The sequence below is a fragment of the Silene latifolia genome, chromosome 3 (assembly GCF_048544455.1).
Source record: "Silene latifolia isolate original U9 population chromosome 3, ASM4854445v1, whole genome shotgun sequence".
NCBI lineage: Eukaryota > Viridiplantae > Streptophyta > Magnoliopsida > Caryophyllales > Caryophyllaceae > Silene > Silene latifolia.
The window spans coordinates 23,780,719-23,797,608 of record NC_133528.1 but is presented as its reverse complement, the minus strand read 5'-3'; the positions used below and the strand labels follow the sequence as shown (position 1 = coordinate 23,797,608).

Genomic DNA, 16,890 nt, shown 5'->3' with positions numbered 1-16,890 from the left:
ATAATAATAATAAAAAGACATGAAAGAAAACAATGCTTGTAAACCAAACAAAAACGACCTAAGAGACAACATCGGCTTTCTTGTAGGTAGTCCACCAAACTTGTCCCATTTATATCCAATCAACTTATTTTATAGCAACACTTTAATCAATCATTTTGTTATGGACCTTAAAAAGAAATTGATGTTTGAGATGTTTTCCAATTAAAATTCATGCTTTAGAATTAGATTCTAGCAAATTGACAAGGAATCTTGATGGATTAATCATAATAATGCTAAACAAAGCAACCATTATTGATTAGGTTCTAGTTAAATGGATGGATTTATAAGTCATTAATAGATCAACATTATTGATTGCCTTTGTTTAGGTTCTGGTTAAATGGATGGATAGGTGTATAACCACTTTGCTCCTTTTAACGATTAAGCACTAAGCGGTTTGGAAAAAGAATGTTGTCTTTAGAAAATATCGATTACTGTCTAATTGGATTGTGTTTTAGGTGGAAGAGTTAGAATATTTTTTATGAAGTCTCTTTTTTCTTTGTATAGGAAAACTGAAAACACAATACCACGATAATGTATTAATGATTTCAAAATTGCATCAAAAAGTTATGAGTGTAAACTTACTCCTCACCTTTATATTCTAATATTGCATGTTTAAAATCTCACTTTTTCACAAATTATTAGCTACTGTAGATATTATAATTTACAACTATTACGGAGTACTCTTCACGATAAAAGTAGAGATAATCACCGTTATCCAAAAGAAAATTACTTAATGATCTACAAAGCAATACAAAGACGATTTTTATTATGTTCCAACGACATCATTCTTCACTTATTATCATCTAAAAGTCTAGACACATCTCAAAAGAAACAAATTTCGAAATTAAAAAGGAGAAAACTATCAATGGATATAACTCTAATATGGTACACGTGTTTGTAACACTAGAAACTGTCTCTCGGAAGACTTATTGAAAAAAGACTAAATGTACCATATAAGCATAATAACAACTTAACAAGTACGTAACACTCGAGTATGCACTGACATGATATTTGTCACATAAATAAGTTGCGCAATCTTGAGTCCAAATGTAGTCTTTTCCCAACTACCTTACGCCATTTTCTCCTATTCGTTGTGATTATTCTCACCTTCCTATATGTTCTTCTTACTCGTCACTGAAAATATATTCGTTAAACCAATTTTTTCAAACTCAAATATATTTGCTCCCTTAATTCTCTCTTCTCCAATCTTGGTTAAACGGTTATATTTACTAATCCATATACTTAAACACCTCATAATCTCTACTTATTAACCAAGTTCATAAAACTAAGTACAACAAAATGAATCTATATTCAATGCATTCTTTGCTTAAGCTCATGCTATTTACTTTAATCTTGATATACTTCATTGCTACACCAATTGTTTCCACCTCTAGGAGACTCATTAATAATGAAGCAACTTTAAGCAAAATTGGGTTTCGAGTCGAGCTTAAGCATGTTGATCATGGGTCTAATTACACCATGTTGGAGAGGATTCAACGGGGTATCGACCGTGGAAGGCCTAGGTTACAAAGATTGAATGCTATGATGATATTGGATTCAGATTCAGGTTCAGGTTCGAGTGATGTAGCGTCCAAAGTTCATCCAGGAAATGGAGAATTTTTAATGAATATTGCAATTGGGTCACCACCCAACTCATTTTATGCTATAATGGATACGGGTAGTGATCTAATTTGGACCCAATGTAAGCCTTGTGAACAATGTTTTGATCAACCTACACCGGTGTTCGATCCCTCGAACTCCTCTACTTTCTCTAAACTATCTTGTTCTAGTAACCTTTGCCAAGACCTCCCTACATCAACTTGTGATGATGGGTGCCAATATATGTACACATATGGTGACTATTCCTCCACCCAAGGCGTCCTAGCCACCGACACCTTCACCTTCGGGTCAGGCTCAGGCTCAGACAAGGTCTCAGTACCCAACATTGGGTTCGGGTGTGGTGAGGACAATGAGGGTAGCGGGTTTAACCAAGGGTCGGGTCTAGTTGGATTGGGCCGAGGCCCATTATCATTAGTGTCACAATTAGATGAACCCAAATTCTCATATTGTTTAACCTCAGTTGATGGATCCAAAACTAGTACATTATTAATGGGCTCCTTAGTTGATACCAATACAAAATCATCAAATCTTAGTGATGTTAAAGCAAGTGACATAATTACCACCCCACTAAGCCAAAACCCATCACAACCCTCATTTTATTACCTTACACTTGAAGGGATTAGTGTAGGGTCCACAAAATTGCCTATAAGCAAAGACACACTTGCCCTAAATGATGATGGAAGTGGTGGGATGATCATTGATTCAGGAACAACAATAACATACTTAGAAGACAAAGTATTTACCCAAGTTAAAAAGGCATTTACCTCACAAATGAACCTCCCATTGGATGATTCGGGTTCGGCCGGGCTTGATCTTTGCTTCAAAATGCCTAAAGATACATCAAGTTTAGAGGTTCCAAAGATGATCTTCCATTTTAAGGATGCAAATTTGGATATACCAAGTGAGAATTACTTGATTGGAGATACAAGTATTGGAATACTTTGTTTAGCAATGGGGAGTTCAAGTGGAATGTCAATACTTGGAAATGTTCAACAACAAAATATAATGGCTGTCTATGATCTTGCTAAGGAATCATTGTCTTTCATTCCTACTCAATGTGATGCATTATGATTTATTGATTTATGATCATCACATCATTCATATGTTTGTATATTATGATTTACTTAGTGATTTGGAGTACTCATTTTATTGTTTTAGGTTTAAAAGACAATTTGTTTCAATAAGATGTAAGCTTGTTTGTTGTAGGTTTATGTTTCTTATTCACTATTCATGTATGCCAAATTGTCACATCATCTATTTTTTTTAGTTTTTTTTTTCATTCAAGTTCGGATTCTGTCTCATTTTTGTGATTTTGGTGTTTAATGGAGTATCCCACTAGCTTTTTGTTTGACACATAAGCTTTAACCATAATAATAACCGTATAAATATCATATGAGATTTATGTGTCACAAAATAAAGATAGTGAATACGAAATGAGACTTTAAAATGGAACAAAGAATCGGAATTTTTGTGTTGTACTTCACCCAACATATAATTTCAAAGAGGGTCACCAAATAATTCTAATGCCCATGGATCCTTAGAACACACTTCAATACATCAATCGAGTTTGTTCATCTTAAATCGGGTTTTTCCTTATTTTTTATCGACCATATATATACAACAAATTATAATTAATTATTAAGCTCAAATAAAAATGAATTACTCCGTATTATTTTTTTGGGATGAAACCTCATTATACCAATAATTTAGGCCATACTCTATACTAAATTGTCGGTATTCGTTTTAATGAGACTGATCTTATATGAGACCGTTAAAAAAATGGTTGATGGATCCGAACTCCGAAGTGAGAGTGAAATAGGGCAGGTCCAAAATGTTGAGCCCAAACGGATAACCAAAACCCTTACTTATAATCGCCGTAAAATATAATCCCCTCTTTCACAACTAGGGTTTCTCTATTTTCTTCATTCCTTCCTTCCTTCCTCTCGATTTTCGTCACCATGGTACTCTTTCTCCTTCATTTATTTTTCAATTAATCTTATTTAGTCGGATTTATCTTGTTTTTATTTCTTCTTCCTTTCATTTTACAGTTTAATTTACTCTGGTGATTTTCAATTTTGCGTGATTTGTGTTGTAATAGCTGGATTTTGATGAGATTATGATAGTCTAGAAGATAGATTTGTGTTATTTCAACTTTTTGTGCTTAATTGTTATAAATTCAAGTATCAATTAGATTGTAGTTGGTGTATGTATATATGGTTAATCGATTCAGTTCTAGCTCTCGAAATGTTACGCGATTCAATTAGTAGATTCATCCTTCTGTATCATCAATTTCAGATTTTTTTTTATTGTAATAAATTTAATGTTTAGATGTAAAATAATACCGATTCTGTTCATTTATTTACTTTGATTAAAATACTCTTGAGTAAATATAGAGTAAGTAAAGTCGGCGAAATGGGTTCGGATTTCAGAGTAAACACTCGCTTCGCTGCACAAATTGGCTTGTCTATTTTGGAACTTCATTTCTCTATTCAAGTTTTACAAAACTGCAAATTGTTTAAAATAAATGACTCTAAGGTTTGTTTGGTTCTTGTTCGACCGAACCTTCTATCACGTCTTAGCAATGTATCCTTTATTACCTGCAGCCAGTAGTATTTTCAAAAAGGGTTCTTAATTTGATTGCTGATAGTTCTACCAAACCCTGAACAATGCTTTAGTTTGTCAATCACCGTTTCACTCAAACCCGGTTAACAAACCAAACACCATACTGTTGTTCGCATACCTTTGAAAATCACAGCCTATTGTACCAGTTACCATTCCTGTGTAATTCTGATCATTCGTATAGTCGTAAAGAAGTCGAGATGCTCTCTCTGATCATATATAGTACTTATGTTGCTTGGGTTTGCTGGTAGGTGAATGTTCCCAAGTTGAAGAAGACATACTGTAAGAACAAGGAATGCAGGAAGCATACCCAGCACAAGGTGACCCAATACAAGAAGGGTAAGGACAGTTTGGCTGCTCAAGGGAAGAGGCGTTATGACCGTAAGCAGTCAGGATATGGTGGTCAGACTAAGCCCGTCTTCCACAAGAAGGTATAGACTTTGATTGTGTTTATTAGGGTTTGTTCTTATGAAGTTTCTCTCTGGTGTCATATCATTGACGTGCTCTATTTGTTGAACAGGCTAAGACAACTAAGAAGATTGTGTTGAGGCTACAATGCCAGTCATGCAAGCATGTTTCCCAGCATCCCATCAAGGTTTTGTTTCTTTACGATAATCCTATTTGAAACTAGTACGAGTATTGTTTTTCCTCGTGATCTTTTTGTTTTGTGCGCTAATGATTTGTTTTGATCATGTTTTCCAGAGGTGCAAGCATTTTGAAATTGGTGGAGACAAGAAGGGAAAGGGTACATCTCTCTTTTAATTGCCCCGGAAGGTTGTTCGGTTTTTGTTTACGTCTCCTTTTCAGGTCTTTTCATGTCCAAGATACTTGTTTAAGCTTGAACTATTTAATTGTTGGATTTATGTTACTGCTAGCTGATGTTTTCGATTTTGGTATTCCTTCGTAGGTTCGTATCTATGAAATGTCTGGTTGTTTCAGCTTTTTTCCCCATTTCACCATCGAACTGGTGAAATTCTAAGGTCTCTTAATTGAAACCATTTTCATTACAAATTGTTTTAAAAACTTAAAACGTCTGCTGCATGCTTATAACATGTGCCACATCGCAAGAACTTTTCTTCAATGAAGGTTCACACACCGGTTTTTTAATACTGCAATTTTAACAGGGTAGTTTAGTTTAATGATTGAGGAGCATCATATTGCCCTGTATCGAGGTAGAGATATCCGACATTTTAATAACCTCTAAAAGGTCAGCATTCTGTTTTTTAAGGAAAATGAGAGATCCATTTATGTTTCGAACAAGTCTTTGGCTCCCTTGTTGCTTGTTCTTGTTTCAATTATCATCAGCTCTAGCCTAGGATATGAAAGGGAAGTAGTTTGATTGATTATTAAAGCCTAGCTTAGGGAATGATATAAATCAGTCGAATATAATCTTACCCAAGAGGATATTCTGCTGACTTTTTCGTCACTGACTCTTGATTTTTGTCTATAGTACTTCACTTTCACATATTTTTGAGACTAGTTGGTGCACTGCACACGATAGGGCACATCACCCCAATGTCTGGATAATAGAAACTCGTATTCACAATACAAATGGTCCTCTAATAGACAATAGAGTGAGAAATGGCAAATAAATTATTAACCTAACACCTCAAAGGCTCCGGATAAAAATTATGAGATAAAAAAATGGTTGAATGTATTCACAATACAAAGCGCATTCCCGAATGAATGCATCCAATAGGTGGTTGTTAAACTTTCGATTTTGCTCCAACTCGGACAATTTGATGTAGTACTGCAAACAATTAAGTACAATGAGATGAACAGAATAAAGCGGCTCCATTACGCTGGGATGCAAATGAAACTATAATAATCAGTTACAATGTTCTAACAATCCGTAAAAACAACAATCAGCATCCTCGACCCGAGATTGAAGGTAAATCATGCGGAAGTTACGATTTAAAGGCCAATTGTGCGGCTGCTCAGTCTTCTACCATTCGTTTTAGAAGACACTTTGATACATTTAGAGAGCCACACCCCTGCACAAATCGACCATGAGGTCTTTATTCTTGTGTAATTATGTTTATACAAAAATCCCCCCCCCCCCACAACAGGTTCAACTTCTTACCATGCTGAATCATATTTGTCATTACGTCTTTGTCATAACCAAAGTTTACGAGACCTTTATATTCTCGGTAATGGCGTACTATGGGTTTTGCCTACCGTCGTCAAACAAATTTCCACATGCTCAAAAGTGTCTTCAGTTACAATTTCTCTAGACTCGGACCTTTGGGACTTTTATAAACATTTAAAATTAATGTAATTTACATTGTAAGAAGTCTGTTAATACCTTCTTCTTTATGTATCATCTTTATCCATACATCGGCAAATTCGCACAATACGCCGAATACCCCAATGCAACCTCTTTCTTCATATCGTCTACTATGGCTAAATCTACAAACAAAAACAACATTTGTTAAACTCATGTATACTAATTTCACATGCAAAATTAATCTTATAGAAACCGTAGAAGTGTTAGACAATAAATAATACGATGGTTTTTCTTTTTGAATTAACAAAACGTGAATAATGGATGAATGCAACTGTGTGGCACATTGGTAGTTAATGAATTCGACTATTGAGTGGGTTATTCAGTCGTCTGTCACGAATTTAACAAGAAACCGTCTCTCAAATCTGGTTAATTTTTCAATTAAGTAAATTTCCTTGACCAAACTTGTTGCATATATAGTCAATTTTACGATTTAGAAAATACCTGTATGGCGCTTGTTTGGATGATTGCCGGGAATGGGAGCAAGGCTAGCAATACACAACCAGTCAGATCCAAAATATTTCTCAGGTGCAGTATCTTTAGCTTTACCAGTTATCGACTTAGTTTCAAGATTGTACCAAACAAGCTCTCTAATTCGATGCTTGTCATATCTTATTAGCAGGACCTCCTCACGGTCTCTCCTTGATAGTTGAGTAATCATCCAAAAGTACTTGGTGCAAATTCGTTTTCCTAAAATCTCGTACAGCTTTGTCCAAGACTCTACTACGCCATACTCTTTCATTACCCACATTGAGAATTTCCGGTACGTCGATGGCAAGGATTTCTGGAGCGTGCATAGACGTCCATGTGAGACCCTTAAATCAAGACTACCATCATACATCTGAAGCCCAGTGGGATATGATATATCTCCGAACTCCTCAGTGTCAAGATCAAACATGAAAATACTATTAGTTCTGATATCTTCATCATTCTTCAACATAATCCAATGCAATTTGTTGTTTACGATTACATTCTTACCATTATAACCCCAGCTTTTGTGTAGCAAATCAGGGTATTTTTGGACTTTTTTCCATGAATTACTACCTGTGCTGTATACATGAACGATACAGTTTTGCTGGAATTTGGTAATGTTGACAATTTTGTAATCACGACTGACTACATCGTAGCCAAATCCATTATACGCATCTAAAAAGCCATCGGAAGCCAAAAGAGGGGACTTGATTAACCTACTATATTCTCTAGTAACCGGATTACACAATGAAAATCCCGATCCTTCAAATTGTAAGCAAATCAATCCATTTGAAGATCCTACAATATGACAAGAGACCTCAAATGCTTCCATTTTTCTATTTATTCCACTTGTATAATTAGGAGCGTCAAGATACGTATACAACAAAGGCCAAATTGTTCCTCGAGTATCATCAGAATCCAAACCATAAGTATCAGAAACCACTAAAAAATCAGAGGAATCACGGGATTCGAGTTGGAGGGTATGCTTATGTTGAATATTTCTGAAATTTGAAGAGTTAATAAGATTGTACCAATCTTTGCATACGCACTTAAAGCGTAACAAAGACTTAGCCCGAATCTTGGTTAATATGTTGTAATATAAGATATCGACAGGAAGGAGTGCCATGACGCTTGGGGTTTGGTCATTAGGAATAGGAGTGACAATGATCTTCATGGTTATGGCTCTCTTTATTCTCACCAATTCATCCTTATTTATACTCTTATTATATAATCTCTTACCTTGTCCTACAAGTCTTGTCTAATACTATTTCCTAATCTAAGATACTTTAGAGATAAGAACTAATATTTTATATCTTTCTCCTATTATCACAATATTTCCATAAATAGTAAGACTAATATACGGAGTATATGCCTATACTAGGTTTGGTGCCCGGCTACGCCCGGGCTACCTTTATTTAACATTTAAATTTGTTTTTCTATGAAATATGATTTCTCTATATTTAGTTAACACATATATTTACAATTTATATATTGAAATTATGATGAGAGGTAAATTAATCAACAAATTATGAGACACGTTTACCTCTCCCACTATTAATATTATTACTTTCACTACATTCCCTTTTAATAATATTACGTTCACTAATTGTTCGGTTACTGTTGTTTATTTTACTATTCCTGCTATTTTTACGGTTAACCCGTTAGTTTTGTGAAGCTCGTATTTTTAAATAAATTAATATTTTCTTAAAATCGAATTGTTAATCAATTTTTCATACTCTTTCCGTTGTTCCTACTGTTACTTTCATTACATGTGTTGTGACTACTATTACTTTCACCTCTCCCGCCGTCATTATTTTTTCTTTCACTACTCCCGCATTTATTATTGTTAAATTCACTACTCCCGTTGCTGCTAGTATGACTTTCACTACTCCCGTTGCTATATATTATCCCGTTGCTATATATTATTGTTGTTTTTACTACTCACATGGAAGGTTACTATCATAATAGTTGATTATCTAGCTGTATTAGAGTTATATATTTAAATAAATCTGAAATATTAGATTAGAATATTTTTTAAGAGCAATCATTATTATTTACTAATTAAATTACAAATCTAATGAATTATGGAATATTATATTTTTTGGAAATCTGAATTGATTTACTTACCTTTTAATAGTTTCCAAAATATAACATATACTTATATTATATTTATGTATGTTAAATAATTAACATATTTATACTAATTAATATCATAAGTGGGGCCCGTTTATTTAAGGAAAATCGCCATAATCTAATATTCTCTAAATTTATACTTTTAACCAAAACTATATAATATTTACATTGAAGTCCCTTGTTCAGGTCCATCACACGGGGCTAGCGATTTAAAACTATATAATATAATTAATGTGTATAGATTTATTTAATTACATGGAAGTCACTTGGTTTCTGAAATTAATATATAGTATTGATTGATTGATTGATTGATGATTGATGGTATTATAGTCTTCCTAACTGCCAAATGCGCAATTGGTCTCCCTTGTGACGGGTTACCATTTGTGCCGGATATTTTGTGAGATAAAATGGTAACAAAATGGGTTAGTGGAGAAAGGGGACCACATAAATAGTGTTGCAGAGAGAGAAAAAGTGGGTACTTTGTGAGGTAAAATGGTATCCGTCACTCAAGAGTGACGGATATGTGCGGTCACAAACAAGAATTTGTGCCAAATGCGATATGGCGCTACCAACTAATATTTTATATCTTTTTCCTATTATCACATTATTTCCGTAAATATAAATGAGAGGGACAACTAATATTTTAGTACGTACAAACGATTCAATTCAAAGAAATATGAATTTTATCAACAAAAAAACTCTCACATGTTCGTGTTTTAGTAGCGTCACACATACTTGATCATCGGGGTTTGTCAAACAAATTTTCACATGCTCAAAACTGTCTTTGAGTTATCATTGCCAGGAATCGGAGCAAGGCTAGCAATACACACCCATGTATGTCCAGCATATTTCTCAGTTGCAGGATCATCAACTTTTCCAGTTATCGACTTATTTTCAAGATCATACCATACAAGTTCTCCGTTCTTGTCGTGCTTTTGTAGCAAGACCTCCTCCCCGTCTTTCTTTGATTGGTGAGTAATGATCCGAAAGTATTTTGAGGAAATTTGTTCTCCTTCAACCTCGTACAACTTTGTCCAAGACTCTACTACGCCATACTCTTTCATCACCCATATTGAGACATTCGGGTGTTTCGACGGCCAATGGGTCGTCGCGAGTATGCATAGACGTCCACGTGAGACCATCAAGTCATGTTCTTTAGCATGTCTAAGGCTAGTAGGATATGATATCTCTCTCAACTCCTCGGTGTGGAGATCAAATATCAAAATAATTTTAATTGCGGTACGCTTGAACGTAATCCAATGTAATTTGTTGTTCACCACTACATTCCTACCAAAATACTCCTTGTATCCGAGTATCGAATCAGGGTATTTTTGGGATTCTTTCCATGAATTACTACCTCTGCTATATACATGAAAGATACAGTCTCGTCTGAATTCGGCATCTCGAAACTCAATGTTGACAATTTTGTAATCATGACTAACTACATCGTAGCCAAATCCATAATACTCAAACGAGATGTGAACGGAAGCCAAACTAGAAGGAGACTTGATTAACCTACTATACTCTTTAGTAACCGGATTCCACAATAAAAATCCGGATCCTAAATTTTTTAAGCAAATCAATCCATTGGAAGATCCGACAATATCCCAACAGGAATCGAATGTCCTTGACTTTCCATGTGTATAATTAGGAGCGTCAAGGTACATGATATAGAACAAAAACTGATTTACGAGAACACCACAACGACTAGAAACCACTAAAAAATCAGAGGAATCATGGGATTCGAGGGTATGCGTATGTTGAATATTTCTGAAATTTGACGAGTTAATAAGATTGTACCAGTCCTTGCATACGGACTTGAAGCGTAACAACGACTTAGCTGGAACCTTTGTTAATATGTTGTAAAACACAATATCGATAGGAAGAAGTGCCATGATGTTTCGAGTTTTGTCATTAGGAATAGGGTTGACGATGATCTTCATGGTTATGGCTCTCGTATTCTAATGAATTCATCCCTAATTATACTTTAACAAACTCTTACCTTGCGCTACAAGTCTCCTCTAATATTTTCCTAATCTTATAACAGTATCATAACATATGACTCTATAGGGTATTATATTATCCAACCGATAGATATTCTACAACTTATTGTCTTTTATTAGCCTAAGAATTTGTGTACTTGAATGAGTGACACACACACACCAAAATAACGCTTAATTCAAAACCGATATTTAAATTCCTTAAAATATAAAACCGATTTTGGGACTCCAACCATGAACTTAAACTTTTGGTTGAGATGGTTTTTTGACATGATATTAGAGCTAGTGTGACCAAAAGGTCACGGGTATGGGGAAGCATGCAGTTGCATTCGTGATTCGTTAGAGTGTCTAAGACTCCACTCTGTCGCTGGCCGCTGCACATATGTACTGTTTCATGGATAGTCAAAAACCGAGTCAGTGCCTAGACTGCCTACTATCAAGGCCTGTGATCTAGGCATACTATTGAATGATACATGTTGAGCTATGATTTTTGATGATGACAAGTTCCCAATACTTTGTTCCTTCTCATTCATTATTTTGGCAAAGAGCTTTAATGTTGCAGGTTTGGACTTCATTCATCAAAGCGGATTGGAAGCTGCTGTGTCCGTCGTTGTCTAGTATTGTTGTAAGGATGTGGTTCTTAAGCTCATCGTATGTTCTGAACAGTTCTGCAGACTGTTCGAACTCTGAATGGTGCATGACACAGAATGAAGAACACGTAATGGACTTTATTTGGTAAAGAAGCATTTTGAATAAAATATTTTCAGGTCAAAATTTGTCTAAGATATTTTTGAGAATCTTCTGGTTGTTTTGAAAAAAAGGATTATCTTTTGGAAAACTAGTTGAAAGGTTTATCTTGGAAAGCAAGTCAAATTATCTTGTAGAATATTTTATTCTAAAAAAGATTTTATTTTATCTCTTTACCAAAAATATAGGGTTGGTTACCAAACTTTTCCCCTATATAATTTTCAGCAAATCATTCTGGATGTTTCACCGAGATTGAGAGCATATCATATTGCACTAAAAGCTTTTGTTTTGCAAATAACTCTTTACGTGTCTTTCTTGGAAAAAATCAAATTTGCAAAATATCTTTTCGTGTCCTGTGTACCATTCGCGTGTGCTTAAGTTCTCATATTCATAGGACTATTTTTGTTCTCCATCGTTCTAAATTGTTGAACCATATAAGGAGACAAAGTGTGTTGTAATCTTTCTTTTGTGAGAGAGTGCTTTTGGGGTACGGGGTTGTATTCGAGTCGCACGATCGGGTTGATCGTGGGGGTTTTCTTTGTAATCGAGTTTGGTTATAAAGGAAATAATAATAAGAGAGAGGGTGGACGTAGACCTTTAGAGAGTAGGTCGAACCACGTTAAAAATCGTGTGTCTCTTGCTTTCTTTTATTCCGTTTGCCTTTGATTTTATTTGTTTTTCCTTTTTGATTCACGTATTTACTCAACCGTACAATACAGCACAACTCTGATTGTTTTGAACAGTCACCGAGACTGTTTAATTAGCCTGTGTATTGTTTCAGAAGGAAATTCGTGAACGACCTTTTGCTTTAATTTCGCTTTAATTTTTAAAAGGGTACTTAATTCACCCCCTCCCCCTCTTAAGTACCGGATCGATAAACTCAACAATTGGTATCAGAGCCTCGTGCTCTTGATTGCCTTACAATAAAGAGTTTGATCCTTTTTGAGTTTATTCGTTTGTACTTTATTTTATCATGAATTCCAAATCTGTCAAATGTCCTGTCTTTGATGGCACGGACTATGGCTGGTGGAAAAATCGTATGATGCACTTCATACAAGGAACAGATTACGAATGTTGGGTAATCATCGAAAATGGTCCTCTTGCTATCACTACCACCAATGCTAATGGTGTGTCTAGTGCAAAAGCGCCCAAGGACTACACATCCGATGATTACAAAAAGGCGGAGAAGAATGCTAGGGCCATATCACTCCTGCAATCCGGAATTGGCGAATCAGAAACTAGTCGGATTGCAGGATGTAAAACGGCCAAACAAATTTGGGATAGTTTATCACTAGCCTATGAGGGGACCGTGCAAGTAAAGAAACAACGCATTGATCTCTTAATGCAACAATATGAAAACTTTAGAATGCACGAGGATGAACCCATAAAAAGCATGTCTTCACGTTTTTCAAGTATAACTAACGAACTTTCAAATCTTGGTAGACAATTTGAAACTGAGGACATTGTCCGTAAAATTTTAAGAAGTCTTACCAGGAAATGGCGACAAAAAGTCACGGCCATTGAAGAGTGTAGAGACTTAGCCACTCTTACCTATGAAGCTCTAATGGGATCTCTTATGGCACACGAAATAACACTTGACAATGATGCCGAAGAGAAACCCAAAGCTAAGGGTCTGGCCTTGAATGCCGTCTCAAGTGATAATGAAAATGATCTTGAGGAGGAAGTTGCCTTGCTGTCTAAAAGAATTGCCAAAATCATTAGAAAGCAAAATCAAGGAAAGTTCGAAAGTTATAAACCAAAGAAATCTGTTTCCTCATCTTCCTCATCTCGTTCTACTTCTAGAATGGGATGTTTCAAATGCGGTGAACGGGATCATCAGATCCGAAATTGCCCTAAATGGGAAGAAGAAAAAGCTAAGGATAAGCGTGAAAAGTCTAAGCAGGAGTACAAACGTGCAATGATAGCTGCTGTATGGGGTGAGTCCGACTCAGAGGACGAGGAACCTTCTGAAAACGAGAAAGAAGAGAAATTCTGCCTACGATCTACCTACAAGCCTAGATCTCAACGAAGAAGGGATGACGACTCCCTAAGGTGTCTCATGGCTCACTCTGATGCATCGGATAGTGAATCCGAAGATGAGGTATATCTCTCAAATCTCAAAATTAAAATTAGGTCTTTGTCTAAAGAAAAAATTGTAAGATTGCTTGATGAGACTTTGGATACAAGTTATGAACAAAACAAGCGTCTGGAGGCCATACAATCTGAAATTGAAAGTATTGCGGAGGAGAATATAGAGTTAAGACGAAATCTGAAGAATATACAGAAACAAACAGTCGATCAGACTGTTCAATCAGATCTCACCGCTGAAAATGAGTCTCTTGTTAACAAAATCCACGTCTTGACAAATGAACTAGATGAGATTAAAAAATTGCATACTACTAGTTCAACCTCTTACTCTGAAATTTGTTCTAAGTTTGATAGACTTAATAACGACTATAATTCTCTTCTTGCTAAGAATAAAAATTTGCTCGTAGTTGTCAACAATCTTGAAACTGATTTAAGTAATGCAAGAAATGTAGTTGCTAAATGGGAAGGTAGTACTACCGTCCTAGATTTTCTAGTCAATCAATCTAAGAACAACAATAAACTTGGATTAGGCTATGACTCACGTTCTGATTTCAGACAGGCGGTTCTCAATATCGTCTTTGTCTGGATCCCCAATGAAAGTAAACACTCCTCCCGACTGTTCAATTCAGACTGACGCCATTACTGTTGAGATTAAAAGATCTAAACCCATCGAGAGAGACTTTCGCAAGCCTAAGTACGTGGGTCTACCTGAATACACTATTTGCAAATTTTGTGGACACACAGGTCACGTATTTAATGCGTGTAAAAAACGCTTAGGTCATTTGGATCGAAACATAAGAGTTGTTAAGAAAATGTGGATTAGAAAAGATGTTTTAGATATTGTTCGTCATAAGAAGGGACCCAAACTTATTTGGGTTCCTAAATCATCTAACTAATTCTCTTTTGCAGGGCCATATGAGAGGAGGCAGCCGTTGGTATCTTGATAGCGGATGTTCACGACACATGACAGGTAATAGAAACCAATTCCTCTCATTATCGGCCTACGACGGTGGAAATGTGACATTTGGAGACAACAAAAAAGGTGAAGTAATTGGTATTGGTAAAGTCGGTAAGTCTCTTTCACATTCCATTGATGATGTGCTGCTTGTAAAGGGTCTCAAACACAATTTGATTAGTATTTCTCAATTATGTGACAAAGGAAATAAAGTTGAATTTCATGCAAACCTTTGTTATGTAATCAAAGAAAGTACGAATGAAATTGTTCTTCAAGGTAAGAGAGTTAATAACATTTATGTGGCTGATTTAGGAAGCATTCCTAGAGAAACCATTAAATGTTTGTCGGTATTGCAAAACGATCCTAATTTATGGCATAAGAGGTTTGGACATGTTGGTTTTTCATCTCTAAACAAACTTTACAAACTTGATTTAGTGGAAGGTCTACCTTCTATGAAGTTTGAAATTGATGGAGTCTGTGATGTTTGTGCTCGATGCAAACATGTCCGAAGCTCTTTTAAATCTAAAAGGGTTGTTAGCACCACCAAGCCTCTAGAACTCATTCACATGGATTTGTGTGGTCCGATGAGGATTAGAAGCCGAGGTGGAAGTCTTTATGTATGTGTTCTAGTGGACGATTATTCACGGTTTGTTTGGACCTTATTTTTGCATGCTAAAAGTGAAACTTTTGAAGAATTCCTAGTTTTGATTAAGAAACTCCAAAACAAACTCGGTCACAAATTGATCTCCATTAGAACCGATCATGGAAGAGAATTTGAGAATGATTCGTTTATATCTTTTTGCAGGGAACATGGCATTGATCATAACTTTTCTGCTCCTAGAACACCGCAACAAAATGGTGTAGTGGAAAGAATGAATAGAACTTTGGAGGATATGACAAGATCCATGTTACTTTGTAGCGAGCTACCTAGAAACTTTTGGGCAAGTCGTGAACACACTTGTTATATTCGTAATCGTGTTGCTATTAGATCTATCCACAAGAAAACGCCTTATGAGCTTCTATATGGGCGAAAGCCAAACATTTCACATTTCCGTTGCTTTGGATCAAAATGTTATGTTCACAACAATGGCAAAAATAATTTGGGTAAATTTGATCCAAGAAGCGATGAGGCGGTTTTCATTGGATATTCAAACGAAAGCAAGGCCTATAAAGTTTACAATAAAAGAACTATGTGTTTTGAGGAAAGTGTACATGTAATCTTTGATGAAACTAATGTGCTTAACGCTGAATTGCAGGATGATGATGACTTTGAGATTGGATTTATAAGAGATGATCCACCTGAACTAGAGGAGAATCCCTCATCGTTGGAAGGAACAGTGCGAAAGAGTCCACGAATTCGGGGGAAATGAATGAACACGAACTGTCCGATCCTGGAAAGTCACCAAGTTCAGCGTCTCGAACAGATACCGCACGGTCAAATGAGACAAATCAGCCTCCGAGCTCAAATTCGTCAAGAAAGACAAATACGGATGTTGAGCGAATCGAACAGACCCGATCTTGTTCAATCTGGCTTACGAATGACGAGCGAGAATCAAACGAACCCGACTGCTTCAATCTACACCGAAAACAAACATTTATTCCTCGACGTTGGAAGCATCAAAGTTCACATCCAATGGATAACATTTTGACTGACATTCATGAGGGAGTCAAAACTAGATCTTCTTTAAGAAACTTTTGTGCCCATTATTCATTCTTATCAGAATTAGAACCCTCTAACATTAATGATGCTTTAACTGATCCTGATTGGGTTATTGCTATGCAGGAGGAGCTTAACCAATTTGAACGAAGCAAGGTGTGGCACTTGGAACCACGACCAAGAGATCGTTCCGTCATAGGAACGAAATGGGTATTTCGAAACAAATTGGATGATGCAGGTGTGATTGTGAGAAACAAGGCTAGACTTGTCGTGCAAG

General features: G+C 35.8%; 5 protein-coding genes across 5 annotated transcripts; 3 read left to right on the top strand and 2 right to left on the bottom strand.

The window, feature by feature from the left end:
• Positions 1-1,086: 1,086 nt before the first annotated feature.
• LOC141647391 (aspartic proteinase nepenthesin-1) lies at positions 1,087-2,916 on the top strand. Its single transcript, XM_074455543.1, has one exon. The coding sequence runs from the start codon at positions 1,339-1,341 to the stop codon at positions 2,728-2,730; it is 1,392 nt and encodes a 463-aa protein (XP_074311644.1). The 5' UTR covers positions 1,087-1,338; the 3' UTR covers positions 2,731-2,916.
• A 531-nt stretch (positions 2,917-3,447) lies between these two features.
• LOC141647390 (large ribosomal subunit protein eL42-like) lies at positions 3,448-5,216 on the top strand. The gene is made up of 4 exons (XM_074455541.1): positions 3,448-3,620; positions 4,530-4,709; positions 4,799-4,873; positions 4,981-5,216. The coding sequence occupies exons 1-4, from the start codon at positions 3,618-3,620 to the stop codon at positions 5,038-5,040; spliced, it is 318 nt and encodes a 105-aa protein (XP_074311642.1). The 5' UTR covers positions 3,448-3,617; the 3' UTR covers positions 5,041-5,216.
• Positions 5,217-6,604: 1,388 nt separating this feature from the next.
• Positions 6,605-8,207, bottom strand: LOC141648839 (F-box protein CPR1-like). The gene is made up of 2 exons (XM_074457550.1): positions 7,007-8,207; positions 6,605-6,687 (listed from the first exon to the last, which is right to left on the bottom strand). Exons 1-2 carry the CDS (start codon positions 8,205-8,207, stop codon positions 6,605-6,607), a joined length of 1,284 nt encoding a protein of 427 aa, XP_074313651.1.
• Positions 8,208-9,930: 1,723 nt separating this feature from the next.
• On the bottom strand, positions 9,931-11,109 carry LOC141648838 (F-box protein CPR1-like). The gene has a single exon (XM_074457549.1). It carries the CDS (start codon positions 11,107-11,109, stop codon positions 9,931-9,933), a length of 1,179 nt encoding a protein of 392 aa, XP_074313650.1.
• A 1,777-nt stretch (positions 11,110-12,886) lies between these two features.
• LOC141648837 (uncharacterized) lies at positions 12,887-16,326 on the top strand. Its single transcript, XM_074457548.1, has 3 exons — positions 12,887-14,468; positions 14,557-14,750; positions 14,911-16,326. Exons 1-3 carry the CDS (start codon positions 12,887-12,889, stop codon positions 16,324-16,326), a joined length of 3,192 nt encoding a protein of 1,063 aa, XP_074313649.1.
• Positions 16,327-16,890: the final 564 nt, after the last annotated feature.

Excerpts from the sequence above, each read along its gene's own strand:
- LOC141647390 (XM_074455541.1), top strand. Across the intron at positions 4,710-4,798 it reads AGCCCGTCTTCCACAAGAAG|GCTAAGACAACTAAGAAGAT; the intron begins GTATAGACTTTG and ends TTTGTTGAACAG. Across the intron at positions 4,874-4,980 it reads TTTCCCAGCATCCCATCAAG|AGGTGCAAGCATTTTGAAAT; the intron begins GTTTTGTTTCTT and ends CATGTTTTCCAG.
- LOC141648839 (XM_074457550.1), bottom strand. The coding sequence starts at position 8,207 with ATGAAGATCATTGTCACTCCTATTCCTAATGACCAAACCCCAAGCGTC. Across the intron at positions 6,688-7,006 it reads TCCAAACAAGCGCCATACAG|ATTTAGCCATAGTAGACGAT; the intron begins GTATTTTCTAAA and ends TTTTGTTTGTAG.
- LOC141648837 (XM_074457548.1), top strand. The coding sequence starts at position 12,887 with ATGAATTCCAAATCTGTCAAATGTCCTGTCTTTGATGGCACGGACTAT. Across the intron at positions 14,469-14,556 it reads TGTAGTTGCTAAATGGGAAG|ACAGGCGGTTCTCAATATCG; the intron begins GTAGTACTACCG and ends TTCTGATTTCAG. Across the intron at positions 14,751-14,910 it reads TTTGTGGACACACAGGTCAC|GGCCATATGAGAGGAGGCAG; the intron begins GTATTTAATGCG and ends TCTCTTTTGCAG.
- LOC141648838 (XM_074457549.1), bottom strand. The coding sequence starts at position 11,109 with ATGAAGATCATCGTCAACCCTATTCCTAATGACAAAACTCGAAACATC.
- LOC141647391 (XM_074455543.1), top strand. The coding sequence starts at position 1,339 with ATGAATCTATATTCAATGCATTCTTTGCTTAAGCTCATGCTATTTACT.